The following is a 16,235-nucleotide window of genomic DNA, read 5'->3' on the forward strand; positions in this document are numbered from 1 at the left end:
TAGGGATCTCAACCATTGCACGGTTAAATAAACCACTAAAATAGAGTGAATAATTGGTGTGTGAAGTCTTGTGGTGTTCGTAACGCATTTACACTGCGAAGCGCTCTGACCTTAGACCAAGCAATTAATCACCAATAGAAAAAAAAATAGTGAATAAAATAGAAGGGTGTGGACATTCTTTGGGACCTTGGCTTTTAGTTGGACGTGAGTGACGGGGTGTTAGTTTTAAACTTTTACGATTCTTGATTGGGATTCTGTGGGAGTAGTAGTTTTTGTCTTGTCTCAATAAAAGAGCATGCTTGCACACATTGGCACTCCACACTTGTAAATAGAAGAGTAATTGACTTGGTAGCGAGAGAAGTGAAATTTGAGAACATTAGCACAATCTGAGGTATTATAATTGACAAGGCAATTACTTCATAGTTCACTCATTCATCACGTAGTTGCATTCATGCATTGCATTGTATTATTGTTAGTGTCTTTGACGCTTGAGGACAAGCATCAGTTTAAGTTTGGGGGTGTGATAAGTGGTATTTATACACACTTATAGGCCTTCATTTCCGCTTAAATTGGTTGGTTGTACTTAAGTGTTTAGTGTCTTTTGATGTGTTTTTATTGTTTTTCTGTGCAGGTCACGAGTTGAGGTGATGAAGTGATTTTCTATCATTTTAGGTTGGTTTTTGGTGCATTATTTGCAAGAATAGAGAATTGTGGATTCATCACGACTTGGGATTTTGTGGGTACATCTTCTACAAACCCTCACGAGAGCACACTCGTCCACTAGAGCTATCTAGGGGTTTAAAGGGCTTGTTGCATATGCTAAATGCAACCGTGATCACCTACGGAAGTGGTACTAGAAGCGAGGAAGGACATACACGCGAGAACGAGCGAGAAACGAAGAAACAGGGCCAACAGTGCAGACAGTAGCGCGCCCGCGCTACAGACTGCAACCACTAGCGCGCCTGCGCTAAGTTAGCGCGGCCGCGCCCAGCAGAACTTCCCCGGGCCGATTTTTACAGCTTTTTAGTGGATTTTCGCAGCGGTCGAGGCCCGTGTGACTTGGTCAATGTATTTTTTATTTCTCGTGTGTAAAACCCTAGCCGTATAGAAGTAGTTTTAGTATCGTAGAAAATCGTATTATCAGTTTTCTCTTGTAATCGAAGTACATTATCAGTTTTGTATTGGATCGTTCTTCGCGAGGAAGTGACAGTTTCGAGCGAGATCGTGAACATCAAATATGTAACGTTGTGTTCTTTATTATTAATTCAAGCATTTTTATTCCATTTAATTCTTGTCTTTATTCTATCATGTTTTCATTAGAACCCATGATGTCGATTAGTTCGATTATGAACTAACCGCCTTCATGGGATTCTAATGGATTTATCGATGTAATCTAGTATCGAATATTAATTACTTGATCTTGCGACGTACGTTGATTTCTTTGCATGAGCCGTGCTTATTCTTCTTAGGAGAGTAGCTAACTTCTAAGTTGTTTGTTAATTCTTTCTGAAGCGAGAGTGGATGATTGAATTTAGAACTATGCCATGTAACATAGGATTATGTGAATGAAACATAATTTGTGGTAGACTTGAACTATTTTTATCACCCTGTGTAATCACGATAGATGACTTGTTATTTAAACCTCTCTGCTTACACTACCGCTATAGAGATATAGGGTCTGAGCTTTGTTGGTGTCCATGAGATTTCTGTCTTAATTGCGGATTTTGATTGGTATGATATGTGTGCAACGAGAGTTGGCATGTATTACTTTCGTGTTGTCTGATTAGGATCAACAGTCGCATGTTAATCAGTAATTTCAATTCTAGATGAATTCGATAATGAAGTTAGAATCCCATGTGTTTTCCTATTCTGAATTTGATTAGTAATTTTAGTTATTAGTATAAAAGAAACCAATCCTTGTTAATTGTCTTAGCAGTGATAATTGATCATACATTGTTGCATAGGTGCGTATTCTTAATTCACCAGTCTCTGTGGGAACGAACAAATATATTACTTATGATCACGTGCGCTTGCGTGTAGATTTCACCGAACAATAGACCGCTATGTGGAAGTCGACAAATCCAAACACGGGAGAAGAATGTCTTGACATGATATTAATAGATGATATCAATAAATTAACTATTAGTGATGTATATTTGTTGGTTATTCTTTTATAATATTTGTTTTGTTCATCGGACATGTTGTTGTTAATTTAAAGGTTTATGCATTATCTGTTTGCTCCGTTCAAGCAATTTTTAGGTGAAGACTGTTCATACAATATTAAAAAATAAAGGTCCCTACAAGCAAGGGTAGTTATAGACCGTTATCTCACGGATTTAAGTTAGATGTTCTTGTGCACAATCAATTCAAAAAAATTGGAGGAAGGTGACAATGTAAGAACATGATTACTTTTCAAAATAAAACACAAATAAAATTAAGATTCGTCGTGCTTTAAATTGTTAATTACGTGTATAAATTTATTTTTATTTTTTCAACATAAATTATAGTCCAATTTTGCAATTTTATATATTAGTATTGGTATTACATCAAGATTTTTATAATATAAAATTTATTTTATCCTACAAATATTAATTTTTAATCATTAATATACTTTTTATAGACAGCCACAAAATTATTACATTCTACAAATATTAATATTGAATCATTGATATAATTTTTATAACCCGCCGCAACGCGCGGCTTCTCAACTAGTATACTTATATAAAGGAGAAGCGAGGGGCGTGTAGGTGGAGCCTCTCACATCTCTCCGTTCTATTTTTCTAATTTTCTGAGATTTTGGATGAAAAATATCAAAAATTAGAACTACCTTTTTTTAATTTCAGTTATATTAGAAACAAGATTCAGAATCTGATTTTGATTCAAATTATTTATGCAATATAGTAATTTGAAAGTTTTAATTTGATTTTGTTTCAGATTATTTAATTATAGGAAAGAGTATCACCTATAAATACTCATGTAGATTGTAGGGTTTTGGGTCATCTAAACACAACCTCCTTACTCTCAAATACCAAAACCCTACCTATCTCTGATGATAATTCTTTTGCTTGATTTCTAACTCGGTGGTGCCGTTCTTCTCCAACGATAAGTGAAGGATGTTTATATAGTATTAAAAAAATAAAGGTTGTTGCAAGTAAAGGTAGTTATAGATCGCTAGGTGGGAGTCGACAAATTCAAAAACCGGAAAAGAATATAGTCTTGACATGATATTGATGGATGATATCAATAAATTAACTATTATTGATGTATGTTTGTTGGTTATTTTTTTATAATATTTGTTTTGTTCATCAGACATGTTTGTTGTTATTAATTATTATATGATTTACTTTGTATACAAGAAAATACGGTGGAGAAGCGAGAGGCGTGTAGGTGGCGCCTCTCACATCGCTCCGTTCTATTTTTCAAATTTTCTGGAATTTTTGGATGAAAAATATCAAAAATTAGAACTACCTTTTTTAGTTTCAGGTATATTAGAAGCAAGTTTCAGAATCTGATTTTGTTTCAGATTATTTATGGAATATAGTAGTTTGAAATTTTTAATTTGATTTTGTTTCAGATTATTTAATAATGAGAAAGAGTAGTAGACAAGTCTCTCTGCACCTATAAATACCCCTATAGATAATAAGGTTTTGCATCATCAAAACACAACATCCACTCTCCCAATACTACAACCTCACAGATTTAAGTTAGATGTTTTTTGTGCACAATCAATCCAAAAAAATTGGCGGGAGGTGACAATGTAAGAACATGATTACTTTAAAAAGAAAACACAAATAAAATTAAGATTCGTCATGCTTTAAATTGTTAATTACGTATATAAATTTATTTTCATTTTTTCACCATGAATTATAGTCTAATTTTACAATTTTATATGTTAGTATTGGTATTATATCAAGATTTTTATAATATAAATTTATTTTATCCTACAAATATTAATTTTGAAACGTTAATATAGTTTTTATAGACAGTCACAAAATTATTTTATTCTGCAAATATTAATATTAAATTATTAATATAATTTTTATAAGCCGCCGCAACGCGCGATTTCTCAACTAGTTGAATATAAATTAGTGCATAAAAGAAAAAAGACATTAAAGTGTACATTATTACATAGATTATGTAAAACATGTGATGAGATTACTATAAAATATCCACCATGATTACGCTTGACGGGCGGACATTAGTTGAACGTTACGTATCCCATAGGAATCTCCAAACAAGATTCCTTAAATTGTTAAGTTCCAATCAGCTTATCTCAGGTGTTTGAATTATTTTGCCCATTAGTTTTTCCCTACAAGTAAACTCTACTCCAGTATCCACTGCCTTTTCATGTAGTAATAAATTGTCAAATTATTTGTTGCTAAGAACGTTATCACTAATCTCGTACCGATTAGGTCTTGTAATTATCACTTATAAAAATCGTTTTTCATTAAAAATATTATAAATTTCCTCTTAAATTCTGTATGTTCAAATTTATTTGTCTTAACTGACTGTCTGATAATTTGATTTATGTTTTTAAAAATTCTATTATTACCGGACAGTCTTGTTTGGGCTGGGCTTATTAGCCCAGTACTTTGGGCCTCATTTCTTAGAAGTTAGAATCCGACGTCTACATGTTAGAGAGATCTTATTTCATACTCCCTCCCATTTTTAATACGTGTCTTTTACTTTTTAGTATATATCTTAAGATGATATGACTATATATATTTTCAAATATTTTTTTGTAAATAAATATATTAAAAAAATATTTTAGTTAAAAAAAGAAAATTAAAATAATATTTTTAATTATATAGTCAAAACACTTTAACATACGTGTCAAAAAAATCAAAATACAGATATTTAAGATGCCGATAATATTCATATTGTATAAGAATAATACATGTATTAATTAAAAAATGTTTGTTGAAGAAAATTATTTTCAATTTTTTTCTAACATTATTTTTGTTACGTATCCTTTTTTTTTAGCACTCCGGAACTGACCAGAATATTATGATTTGTGGGTCATGGTTGTTTGCACTATGTTATGATGAGTAGGTTGAAATTGTTGCCGCACACAATGAATTATTAAGATAAAGGAATTTGATTACTTATTGTTCTATGAAATGTGGATTAATATTTGAGGGTTAGTCTCTGAACATTAGATTGGACGATGTTTTTGGCAATGTGCCAAGAAGTTCAATCTTGAGCTTAGCTGATAAATTGGTTATATTGTTATTTAGATATTGGTGAGTTGCGTTAAATCTGTTAGAATATAAGATCCTGGAAAGGGTCATTCTCTAACACCTTGAGGTTTTAGAGTAACTGGTTCCTTGACATGGTATCAGAGCGAGGTTAGGCAGAGGACTCGGGTTCGATCCCTGCCACCCCCAATATTCTCACAATTTATAGTGGCACGAATGGCAAATTAAGAGCATCTCCAAGGGTAGAGACCTGTTAGCTATATCATCTAGTTGGCATGTTTAGAGGATATGTAAAATGTGAAACACTCCAACCATTACCTTTTAGCAAAAAAATATGAATAACTAAAATTTGGGTAGCTAGATTTGAAGGATCTCTAAATGAATTATGCATAATTTTAGATAATATGATTATACATAACACCATTGGAGTTAACATAGAACCTATTAGCTATAATTTTAAATTATTATCTATATATTGTATTATAGCTAAGAACTATACATAACACCCTGGCAAATTAAGAGCATCTCCAAGGGTAGAGACCTGTTAGCTATATCATCTAGTTGGCATGTTTAGAGGATATGTAAAATGTGAAACACTCCAACCATTACCTTTTAGCAAAAAAATATGAATAACTAAAATTTGGGTAGCTAGATTTGAAGGATCTCTAAATGAATTATGCATAATTTTAGATAATATGATTATACATAACACCATTGGAGTTAACATAGAACCTATTAGCTATAATTTTAAATTATTATCTATATATTGTATTATAGCTAAGAACTATACATAACACCCTTGGAGATGCTCTAATGCTCCAAAGATGAGTGCCCGTGATCCACTCTTCGACCCATAAATGGGCTCTCGAGTGAGGGGGAATGTAAGAATATAAGATCCTGGAAAGGGTCATTCTCTAACACCTTGAGGTTTTAGAGTAACTGGAATGTGAAACACTCCAACCATTACCTTTTAGCAAAAAAATATGAATAACTAAAATTTGGGTAGCTAGATTTGAAGGATCTCTAAATGAATTATGCATAATTTTAGATAATATGATTATACATAACACCATTGGAGTTAACATAGAACCTATTAGCTATAATTTTAAATTATTATCTATATATTGTATTATAGCTAAGAACTATACATAACACCCTTGGAGATGCTCTAATGCTCCAAAGATGAGTGCCCGTGATCCACTCTTCGACCCATAAATGGGCTCTCGAGTGAGGGGGAATGTAAGAATATAAGATCCTGGAAAGGGTCATTCTCTAACACCTTGAGGTTTTAGAGTAACTGGTTCCTTGACATGGTATCAGAGCGAGGTTAGGCAGAGGACTCGGGTTCGATCCCTGCCTGCCACCCCCAATATTCTCACAATTTATAGTGGCACGAATGGCAAATTAATGCTCCAAAGATGAGCGCCCGTGATCCACTCTTCGACCCATAAATGGGCTCTCGAGTGAGGGGGAATGTTAGAATATAAGATCCTGGAAAGGGCCATTCTCTAACACCTTGAGGTTTTAGAGTAACTGGTTCCTTGACAAAATCATCTTAATGAGTCCTAATCTATGACTATTTGACTGTAAGAAGACAGGGACACAGAAGAATATTGTTGGTTGAACTTACAATGCAGTAAAGAAATTACACTGCAGTTATCCAATAACCTTGCACATTGATTCAAACTCATGGATGTACAAGTACATTTTAGGCACATTGATTCATTTTGATGGATTTCTGGCACATTTTAAGTCCACACATAGTTCTGGAACTTGGTGATGAGCATGTCTCGATCTGGCCAGCTTTCCTTGAACACTGGAATTTCATAAAAAATCTCCATCCATTTGGTTAACAGAGGGTATCTCTCTCTGTTTATCAATGTTGTGCCATCGACTTCCTCCAAGACATTTATAAGATAGGCCATCCACCCGAATACTAGATCGAGGTACCCAATTTTCTCACCGCCAAAAAATTTCTTTCCCTCAAGTTGTTCTTCAGCATGTTTCAGATATTCTGGTGTCAGAGCTCTGGCTTCCTCTTTCTCTCTACCATGTCCAAGAGAAGCCTTCTTAATGGATGGCAAAAGCTACAGATTTCAAGAAAAAAGTTCATAAGATATGATAGTTACCATAAAGTGATTCATATGTTGCCATGAAGCACTAGGACCAAAGATGTAAACAATGCTAATAAAGTTCAGCAGTAGCAACTAGCAACTAGCAAACATAGAATACTAACTGATTTACCTTTTCTTCATTGAATTTTGTCCAGAAGCGCACCTCGGCCTTTTTAAATGGATCTTTAGGGAGAAGGGGATAAGCTTCATTCCATGTTTCATCAATGTACTCCAGAATCACCAGTGATTCACAGACAGGTTTGCCATTGTGCACAAGCACTGGAATTTTCTTATGAACTGGATTATACTGGAGGAGCAAAGGGCTTTTGTCGGCAAGATCTTCAAAAATGGTATCGAACTCTATGCCTTTAAGCTTCAATGCCCATACTATTCTCAAACCATATGCACTTGACCATGTTCTGAAAAGCTTCAGATCATCTGCCATATCTTTTGTTTTCTAAACTGAAGCCCTGTGGATTTCCTGTAAATACACAAGATTTTCCTGCGGCTTTTAGATGTTAACGAATTCTAATCCTTTTTGTCCTTCCATGGCTCTTTATGATGTTCACAAGAAAAAACATTTGACATTACATGCTATGTAGATGTTCACAAGAAAAATTACAATGCAGTTATTCAAGAAACATGAACATTTAATCTTTTATTCAAACTCATGGATACACAAGCACAATTTAGGCATACAGAGGCTTTAGAATATAGTTTATTTGGAAGCATTTCTGGCACAATATTTACTATCAACCATAGTTTTTGAACTTGGTGATGAGCCTGTCATGGTCTGGCCAACTTTCCTTGAATTCTGGAAATTCATAAAAATTCTCCATCCATTTAGATAAGAGAGGAAATTCCTCTTTCTTTATCAATGTCGCGCCAGATACTTCCTCCAAGACATTGATCAGATAGGCCATCCACCCGAATGCCAGATCAACGTACCCAATCTTCTCACCGCCAAAGAATTTCTTTCCCTTGAGTAGTTCTTCGACATGTTTCAGATTTTCTGCAGTCAGAACCCTGGCTTCCTCTTTCTCTTCACCATTTCCAAGAGTAGCCTTCCTTATCAATGGCATTAGCTACATGTTTTAAAGAAAAATGTAGTCAAGGTTTAATGCAAACCTTTGCACAAAGAACCTGTTTTATGTTTACTTAACACAGATATGTTATCTTGATCATAGTGTATGTAAATTCTTTGCCCTTCAATGTTTTAGAAATTAGCCTAGATTAAATCTAGGCTAATTGATTAAACTTCGCTTAAATGGAATTGAATGACCATGAAAATGCATACTTACCGCCTAGCATTTGCAGGACTATGATGCAGCACCGTGCTTTATTAAGTTTTAATATGAGTGTTGTTAAATTTCAGGTCAGCAGTATAGACGTAAACTAGAACTGAGTGTACCTTGTCATCACTGAATTTTGCCCAGAAGCGCGCCTCAGCTTTTGCAAATGGATCTTTAGGGAGAAGGGGATGAGCACCATTCCATGTTTCATCCACATACTCCAGGATCACCAATGATTCGCAGACAGGTTTGCCATTGTGGACAAGCACTGGAACTTTCTTATGAACCGGATTATACTGGAGGAGTAAAGAGCTTTTATTAGAAAGATCCTCAAAAATGGCCTCGAATTCTACACCTTTGAGCTTCAGTGCCCATACTATTCTTAAAGCATATCGACTTGACCATGATCTAAAAAGCTTCACTTCAGTTGCCATGTTGTTCTGATTCCTAAAATGTTTTAGAAGATAAAGAATTCAAATTCTCATTCTCCCATCTCTTGCACTATGATCAATTATAATAGATTATTAGCAGCAATATGTCACTGATTACGCATGTAAAAACGTATTGCATTTGGTTTTGATGTATTGTGAAAAAGTGAGTGTGAATGATGTGGATCGTTGAACACTGCAGGCCTCTGTATTGACAAATTTATATCTGTTTTACAGTTCTGGCAGGTCCTTTAGTCAAAAAAATCGAAAAGAAAACTTTAATAAACTTGAATCGGAGCACACAGAGACACCAATAAGCAGAGACGGAATGCGTTTTGGTATGTTTTGGAAGCTGTTAGAAAAAGGCCAAACAAGATCTTATATTATTCAACACCAAGTATTAACTATTAAGGAATTGCAGTCCTCTGACTCTGAATGGACTGGACTACATGCATTGCTGCACTGGTATCACTCTCAGTATATCATATTTGACGAAAAATCATCTCATTAGTATTTTTCAATTAGGATGTAAAGTTCCAGATCCTATATGTTCCAATGCAGATAATATATTTTTGCTTCAAGTTACAGTGCAGTTATTCAAAAACCTTGAACATAAAATCATTTATTCAAACTCATGAATAGGCATACAGAGGCTTCAGAATATAGTTCATTCAGATTCATTTCTGGCACAATATATACTATCAACCATAGTTTTTGAACTTGGTGATGAGTCTGTCGCGGTCTGGCCAGCTTTCCTTGAATTCTGGCAATTCATAAAAATTTTCCATCCATTTAGATAAGAGAGGAAATTCCTCTTTCTTTATCAATGTTGCGCCAGATACTTCCTCCAAGACATTGATCAGATAGGCCATCCACCCGAATGCCAGATCAAGGTACCCAATTGTCTCACCGCCAAAGAATTTCTTACCCTTGAGCAGTTCTTCGACGTATTTCAGATTTTCTGCAGTCTGAACTCTAGCCTCCTCTTTGTCTTCACCTTGTCCAATAGTAGCCTTCTTTATCAATGGCATAAGCTACATGTTGCCAAGAAAAAAGTAGTCAAGGTTTAATGCAAAACTCAAAAACAGCCTTTTAAAATTGTTTTTTTTTTTCCTGATTTTTTTACTTGATTAATCTGACATGCTGAAGATGAATTCACCTTTTAAAATTAATTTTTTCCTGATTTTTTTACTTGATTAAACTGACATGCAGAAGAATTCAACTGTTGAAAATAATTTTTTCCTTGTTCTGTTTTTTACCTTGTCATCGCTGAATTTTGCCCAGAAGCGCGCCTCAGCTCTTCCAAATGGATCTTTCGGGAGAAGGGGATGAGCTGCATTCCATGTTTCATCAATGTACTCCAGGATCACCAATGATTCGCAGACAGGCTTGCCGTTGTGGACAAGCACTGGAATTTTCTTATGAACTGGATTGTACTGGAGGAGCAGAGAGCTTTTGTTAGCAAGATCTTCAAAAATGGTCTCGAATTCGACACCTTTGAGCTTGAGTGCCCAGACTATTCTTAATGCAAATGGACTTGACCATGATCTCAAAAGCTTCACTTCATTTGCCATGCTGTTTTTATTCCTAAACTCAGTCCCTCTGGTTCTCCTTTATATAGGCTGAAATTTCCTGTAGTTTGTGATGTGGCTGAAATTTCCTGTAGTTTGTGATGTTGTAGAATGTTTTAGAAGTTGACGAATTCAAATTCTCATTCTCGGTGGTTCTGCTTTCATGATGTTCACTAATAAAGTATTCAAAGTTACGTGCCACTATTTTTTTCTTCCTATCCTTGCTCAGCCCCACTCAGTTTTTTACGACTACTTAGACACATAGTTAAGAATTTTATAATTTATTTTTAGAATTTTTTATTTCTGAATATAAATTTTTTATTCTGAAGAAGAAGAATAATATATAAAAACATATTTTTATAAAAAATTTAAAATGTATGCCAGAGTCTTCCAGGAGGAATGAACTATATTACGCATGCAAATACGTATTGCATTTGGTTATGGTGTAGAACATTTGACAAAAAAATCATGTCATCAGATTCTAAAGTTCTGGTGAGTGCTAGTCAAAAAAGACTAAGAAAATTTTTCATGAAACACTTGTATCCCGGACACAACACTCTTGAAAAAATCTAGATATAACTAAGAATTCGTGTTTAAAACTACTTTTTTAACACCATCATAATTCGTGCTGTAATAGATTATTAAGACATCACAGGATTTATTTTATAATCTATTTTTCTACTCTGAACTAATACATGAATTGCTTACAGACAAAGTAATGATTTTTTTCCCGAACAATAAAACCGAAGTTCTCCACCAACTCAAACTCGTGTTTCTCTCTAAGATTAAGCGGTTGCCTTGGCACAAAACTAGATATTATCAACCAACAAATACATTGCAAGGCTGACAAGGTCATGCAATATTGATCAGTCTATTTTCTGCGGATTTTAACATCAAGTGTCCACTGGACCTTCCCTGCAGGCAAAGGAATGGACTTTGGTAATAAGAGTGGCACTGCAAACTCCCCCAAAGATGACAAAGGTGTTGGTAAATGTAGGTTTTCAGGGGCAATGCGGACACATAACTGTCTTGCTACCTGGCAAAATACAAAAAAATATGTTGGTATATATCATTACTTATAAGGCTATAGACAGACTATCCATGTACATGGACTAGCCACCTAAAAAATCTTCAAGTAAATTCACCACAACTCCATACACAAAATGTAAACTATTTGTCAATCTTAAACAGCACAATGTTCCCCAAGAAAGGGGGGAAAAACAGAAGCAGCCTGCTTCATTGGCATGTACAAAAAGCAATGGATGAACTAAGAAGGTTGCTTTCCTGTCCTTTCCCCTCCAGCAGATCATACTTGGTCATATACTGGCTTTTTGCCGACCAAATTTCATCCCGTACATGACAGATTAATTATATGGGGCATATAGAAACACTGACGGGGCCAGTGAAAAATAAAGAGTTTTATTATATTCAATATATAGTTTGTTTATTTTGGTTTGTGGGTATCTAGATAGATAGGTATATATTTTAGAGAAATTCTAGAGGTCCCAAAAAGATATCCCAAAAATTACCCAAAAAGTTATGTGCCAAGTTGTTATTGGTTACTCCCTTATAAATATAATGGGTCCCCCTGTATGCACATTCATTTCACTAATTAAAACATGCCATGTGTTTTTTGGAAGTTATTTTGGTACCCCTAGTATTGCTCTATATTTTATGTTTATAATGTATTTTAGCTTGTCCGTTAGTGTAATATATAGTATATAGTATATACTTCTTGTGAACTGATTGTTATTTATGCTAAATTACAGAAGATGCAGATTTCTCAATATGGGTATGAAACTTGGTGCAGCTATTGTTTGTGGATCGATCTCCAAGGTATTTCGCATTTTTCAGGTATTGTCGGATCGTCCTATATCAAATACTGATATTGTCTTCACCAAATTGATATAAATGGGAATTCATCTTAAAGTTCTGTAAGTTTATTTCAATAGGTACCAGCAGAGAAGCATCATATGCCACCAAGATCATCTTAGGACATGTTATGTAGAATAGGCACATGACTATTGGAAGGGAAGACAATTTAAAAATTGCAAGCTAATATGTTCAACTTTCAGAGTCTTTTTATTCAATCAATCTAGTAAGCCTTTTTTGAAACATTATAACTGAAGCATGCTTTATGTACATTACTCCTACTTTGTGCATCATTTCTAATCATGAGATGAACATTCAACTACCACTAATGTTCCATTTTCCTACAACCGGAAAAAGTAATGACCAAAGTGCCTACACCAAGAAATACATTGCCTAGATTTTACAACTTCTGTAATGAGACACTATAGTATGACAGCAAGAGAAAGATTTTGAGCTATCAATCGAAATAGATGACGGCCAGGACCAGGAGATTGACAAAACAATTGATAATGAACTTCAAACCTACTTGGCTACTTATACAGGAGACCTTTTTCCCAATTTAACCAGAAACAATAATAAATTACAGCTCTGCCTAATATACATATAAATTTCTGTTCCCTATCTGTAAGAAAACTCTTAAAATGATACATTTGAGAAGGGAGAAAAATTCTTTTAAACTATAACCCGATATAAATAGCTTAGAAAACAAAGGTTTGAAATCAAGTAAATAAGAACAAACATAGCCTGAGCAACAACTTTCTCACAGGCGTAAGACCAAACAGCAGAAGAACAAAAGACATACCTCAGCAACGATTTCTTCTTTCAACACAGGTTCTCGCAATTCATTGTCAACCTTGATAAACCTTCTCAAAACCTTAACAAAAGTGACAACAGGTGTCACAAATTAAAAAAATGTGAAGGAACTTGTACAAAATTGTCAAAAGCAGGCAGGATTGTTAAACACAGCAACTAAATATTACTAAGCCAGTCATTATGTCCTAAATTGTAAGTTTTACTTTTTCAAGTGTTACAATTTCAAATAAGAAGTGTGAAGAAAGCTCTGATTGATTCAGTTTATATGAAGTGTCTAGACCCCTTCCCAAACACCAGCAAATCAAAAGCAAAACGAGTTCAATTGCACATGAACTAAATAACTCATATTTAAATAAAAACAATAATATGCAACTTAAGCGGTATTTAACAAAATCCAACACTACCAGCTTAGCATCATCCAGGCGTTTTGCTGCTGTCAGGTATTCTTTAGTTATATCTTCTTCGGTCTTCTGAACAACTTTAACCTCTTCAACCTCCTCAGTTTGGTAAATCTTTAAAAACAAAATGCCAATATAAAGTTAATATAGTATCCGAATATATGTAGTAAATGTTTGTAGAAGAATTAGAAAGTTCAAAACAAGTACAAAAATATGGTAGGTAAAGATTTCATAAGCTGTCAGAACCTCATGAAAATGAAATAGTGCAGCATTAACTTCCAACAATCACTAATATACTCATGATATTAAGACCCCAGCCACACAATATTGATATATTGTACAAGTATAGATGAAATGAAACAACAAGAATTTTACATTCAGAAGGCAGGATGCTTCCTTCATTATGCTTGGAACCCAATTTCATGTGATTTTTAGGTGCATGAAAAGGAGTATGAAGTGAGATAGTCGGTAATATGGGGTCAGCCATTAGCAATATCTTCTTACAGCTGCACTATTCTTCTAACAACCATTTTAATCAAGTAACTTTCCCGGGTTTAAAACCTAAACTTTCATTTGATGATAATTTACGAAAGTGTGAAATAACTCACAGGATAGCAATTGAATAGTTATATGCTACTCAAAAACAATACATACATGTAATATACAAAGTACTATAAGCCCTGGTTCGACAAGACTTCATGTGCTTATTTAATTGAAATTTATGTCGTTTAAACTATACAGGCATCAGGCAGCAGAGGATGTTCCGAGTCACAATTTCAAAGCCCAAAACAAACACAAATAACACATGATAAAGAATGATAGCCGATAATAGATGCAAATTGCCAATAAATAAGCATCAGCACAAAACCGACATTTTCAAAGCCCAAAACAAACACAAATAACACATAAGAAAGAATGATAGCCGATAATAGATGCAAATTGCCAATAAATAAGCATCAGCACAAAACCGACATTCACAACACACCACACACAAACCCAAACTCCAACAAACACCATACCTTCCGCTGCTCACTAACAAGATACGCAAACTTATCAATATTCGGGACCGCCAGCAACTTCGGCATCAAATGGTTCCTAAAATGCCCCGGCGCCACTTTCACAACCTCCCCTGCTCTCCCCAGCTTATCCACACTCTAAAATCCAATCACAAACACATCCAATCACACCCTTTACTCAAACAATTAACCAAAAAACAAGAAATACCACCAAAAACTAATCGAAAAAAACCCGAAAAACTCACAGTAGTGAGAATGACTTCCAGCTTTCGATACCGAACGCCCTGAGCGGAAAACAAAATGGGGTGGTGGAACACGCTTTGGGAGGCGCGACGGAGAGCATTTCTACATGATTGCGTAAAGGCCATGCTCTATTGCAATATGAACACTAAGAACAATTAAACAAATATTTGATTATTATTTTTGATATTATTGTTGTTAAATATGATAATAATGATGAAATTGAGAGTTAGAGTGTTACCTGATTGAAGAATCGCCGGAGAGAGCGGAGGTGAAGATGAGAATTAGGGTTCAGTTGGGGGAAACACTTTGCAGCTGTAACACTCATCAAGCTAAACTAGAGCCTCAACGTGCTTTACTAATATTTTATATTTTATATTAAGGTTCTTTTTTTTTTGAAATATGTGTAGTTTTTCCTTTTGTTAAAAATTAAGCTTAAAAAAAATTAGACACCACTTTTATATTATGTACTTCCAAATTTTATATTTTGTATTACCGTATTATCCTCCGACACGATATAAAAACAAATATATTATTAAAAAATTATGTGTACATATATATTATTTTAATATATATTTGAGTATCATTTGATATTTATATTTATGCTATATTAAAATAAAATATTAATGATATATTTATATGATATATATATTATATAATTGATTACGTAATTATAAATTTATTTGTATAATATTTTTTTCATGTTGTCTATCTGAGAATAAATTTGAATACAACACTAAATCAAGATAAAAATACAAGTACTAAATTTATCATTTTATATTTTTTTGTAAATTATACGAAATCTGCTCTTCACCGGTAAAGACTAATGATTTATCAAATCAAATCATTAACTTAATCCAATTGTCTGATAGTTTTTTCGTAGTCGCAGACTCTCGGCTAATATATTTAGCCTCAAACTCGTATTTCTGCTGGGGGTTGTCGTAGAAGGTTCAGGAATAATATTTTGAGTCACGTAATACAGGAGGGATAACTTATGATTAACAGATTAAGCAAGTTTTAGTGCTATTATTTTGACTGGCATGAAAATACTGGATCGATGATTTCTTGGTCCCTGATGGCCTGATCAAATGATATGCACAGTACTCGTATAAGGAAAGTTTTTTTTTTCCTTTTCGGTAGTTTTAATTAAAATATTTACGATCTCTTTTCTTGTTAAAACTCAAAAGGTGTTTTTCTGGAGCTTGGCCTGCATCACTGCATCAGCATCACTCTGTAAAACAACAGATTGCACCCTGTATGTTTCGATATTCCTACCATGTATAGTAGATACCT

The 16,235-nt window shown here is 34.1% G+C and overlaps 4 protein-coding genes across 5 annotated transcripts; all 4 read right to left on the minus strand.

Annotated features, from left to right (window-relative positions):
* Positions 1-6,811: 6,811 nt before the first annotated feature.
* LOC108213374 (glutathione transferase GST 23) lies at positions 6,812-7,878 on the minus strand. Its single transcript, XM_017385162.2, has 2 exons — positions 7,443-7,878; positions 6,812-7,285 (listed from the first exon to the last, which is right to left on the minus strand). The coding sequence occupies exons 1-2, from the start codon at positions 7,755-7,757 to the stop codon at positions 6,947-6,949; spliced, it is 654 nt and encodes a 217-aa protein (XP_017240651.1). The 5' UTR covers positions 7,758-7,878; the 3' UTR covers positions 6,812-6,946.
* Positions 7,879-7,941: 63 nt separating this feature from the next.
* On the minus strand, positions 7,942-9,148 carry LOC108213375 (glutathione transferase GST 23). Its single transcript, XM_017385164.2, has 2 exons — positions 8,724-9,148; positions 7,942-8,397 (listed from the first exon to the last, which is right to left on the minus strand). Exons 1-2 carry the CDS (start codon positions 9,036-9,038, stop codon positions 8,065-8,067), a joined length of 648 nt encoding a protein of 215 aa, XP_017240653.1. The 5' UTR covers positions 9,039-9,148; the 3' UTR covers positions 7,942-8,064.
* A 490-nt stretch (positions 9,149-9,638) lies between these two features.
* LOC108210412 (glutathione transferase GST 23) lies at positions 9,639-10,722 on the minus strand. The gene is made up of 2 exons (XM_017381679.2): positions 10,292-10,722; positions 9,639-10,066 (listed from the first exon to the last, which is right to left on the minus strand). Exons 1-2 carry the CDS (start codon positions 10,604-10,606, stop codon positions 9,734-9,736), a joined length of 648 nt encoding a protein of 215 aa, XP_017237168.1. The 5' UTR covers positions 10,607-10,722; the 3' UTR covers positions 9,639-9,733.
* A 389-nt stretch (positions 10,723-11,111) lies between these two features.
* LOC108210413 (uncharacterized) lies at positions 11,112-15,306 on the minus strand. Of its 2 annotated transcripts, none has more exons than XM_017381681.2 (6): positions 15,184-15,306; positions 14,948-15,090; positions 14,706-14,840; positions 13,693-13,800; positions 13,278-13,349; positions 11,112-11,639 (listed from the first exon to the last, which is right to left on the minus strand). In XM_017381681.2, the coding sequence occupies exons 2-6, from the start codon at positions 15,068-15,070 to the stop codon at positions 11,475-11,477; spliced, it is 603 nt and encodes a 200-aa protein (XP_017237170.1). In that variant the 5' UTR covers positions 15,071-15,090; positions 15,184-15,306; the 3' UTR covers positions 11,112-11,474. The 2 variants fall into 2 exon arrangements, with proteins under 2 accessions (XP_017237170.1, XP_017237169.1); XM_017381680.2 differs by having other exon boundaries at positions 14,948-15,073; positions 15,184-15,303.
* Positions 15,307-16,235: the final 929 nt, after the last annotated feature.

Source organism: Daucus carota, chromosome 3 (genome assembly GCF_001625215.2).
Source record: "Daucus carota subsp. sativus chromosome 3, DH1 v3.0, whole genome shotgun sequence".
Taxonomy (NCBI): domain Eukaryota; kingdom Viridiplantae; phylum Streptophyta; class Magnoliopsida; order Apiales; family Apiaceae; genus Daucus; species Daucus carota.

Excerpts from the sequence above, each read along its gene's own strand:
- LOC108213374 (XM_017385162.2), bottom strand. The coding sequence starts at position 7,757 with ATGGCAGATGATCTGAAGCTTTTCAGAACATGGTCAAGTGCATATGGT. Across the intron at positions 7,286-7,442 it reads CAAAATTCAATGAAGAAAAG|CTTTTGCCATCCATTAAGAA; the intron begins GTAAATCAGTTA and ends TGAAATCTGTAG.
- LOC108213375 (XM_017385164.2), bottom strand. The coding sequence starts at position 9,038 with ATGGCAACTGAAGTGAAGCTTTTTAGATCATGGTCAAGTCGATATGCT. Across the intron at positions 8,398-8,723 it reads CAAAATTCAGTGATGACAAG|CTAATGCCATTGATAAGGAA; the intron begins GTACACTCAGTT and ends TAAAACATGTAG.
- LOC108210412 (XM_017381679.2), bottom strand. The coding sequence starts at position 10,606 with ATGGCAAATGAAGTGAAGCTTTTGAGATCATGGTCAAGTCCATTTGCA. Across the intron at positions 10,067-10,291 it reads CAAAATTCAGCGATGACAAG|CTTATGCCATTGATAAAGAA; the intron begins GTAAAAAACAGA and ends GGCAACATGTAG.
- LOC108210413 (XM_017381680.2), bottom strand. The coding sequence starts at position 15,270 with ATGAGTGTTACAGCTGCAAAGTGTTTCCCCCAACTGAACCCTAATTCT. Across the intron at positions 13,350-13,692 it reads GCCTGGATGATGCTAAGCTG|GTTTTGAGAAGGTTTATCAA; the intron begins GTAGTGTTGGAT and ends ACTTTTGTTAAG. Across the intron at positions 11,640-13,277 it reads AAGAAGAAATCGTTGCTGAG|GTAGCAAGACAGTTATGTGT; the intron begins GTATGTCTTTTG and ends GTATTTTGCCAG.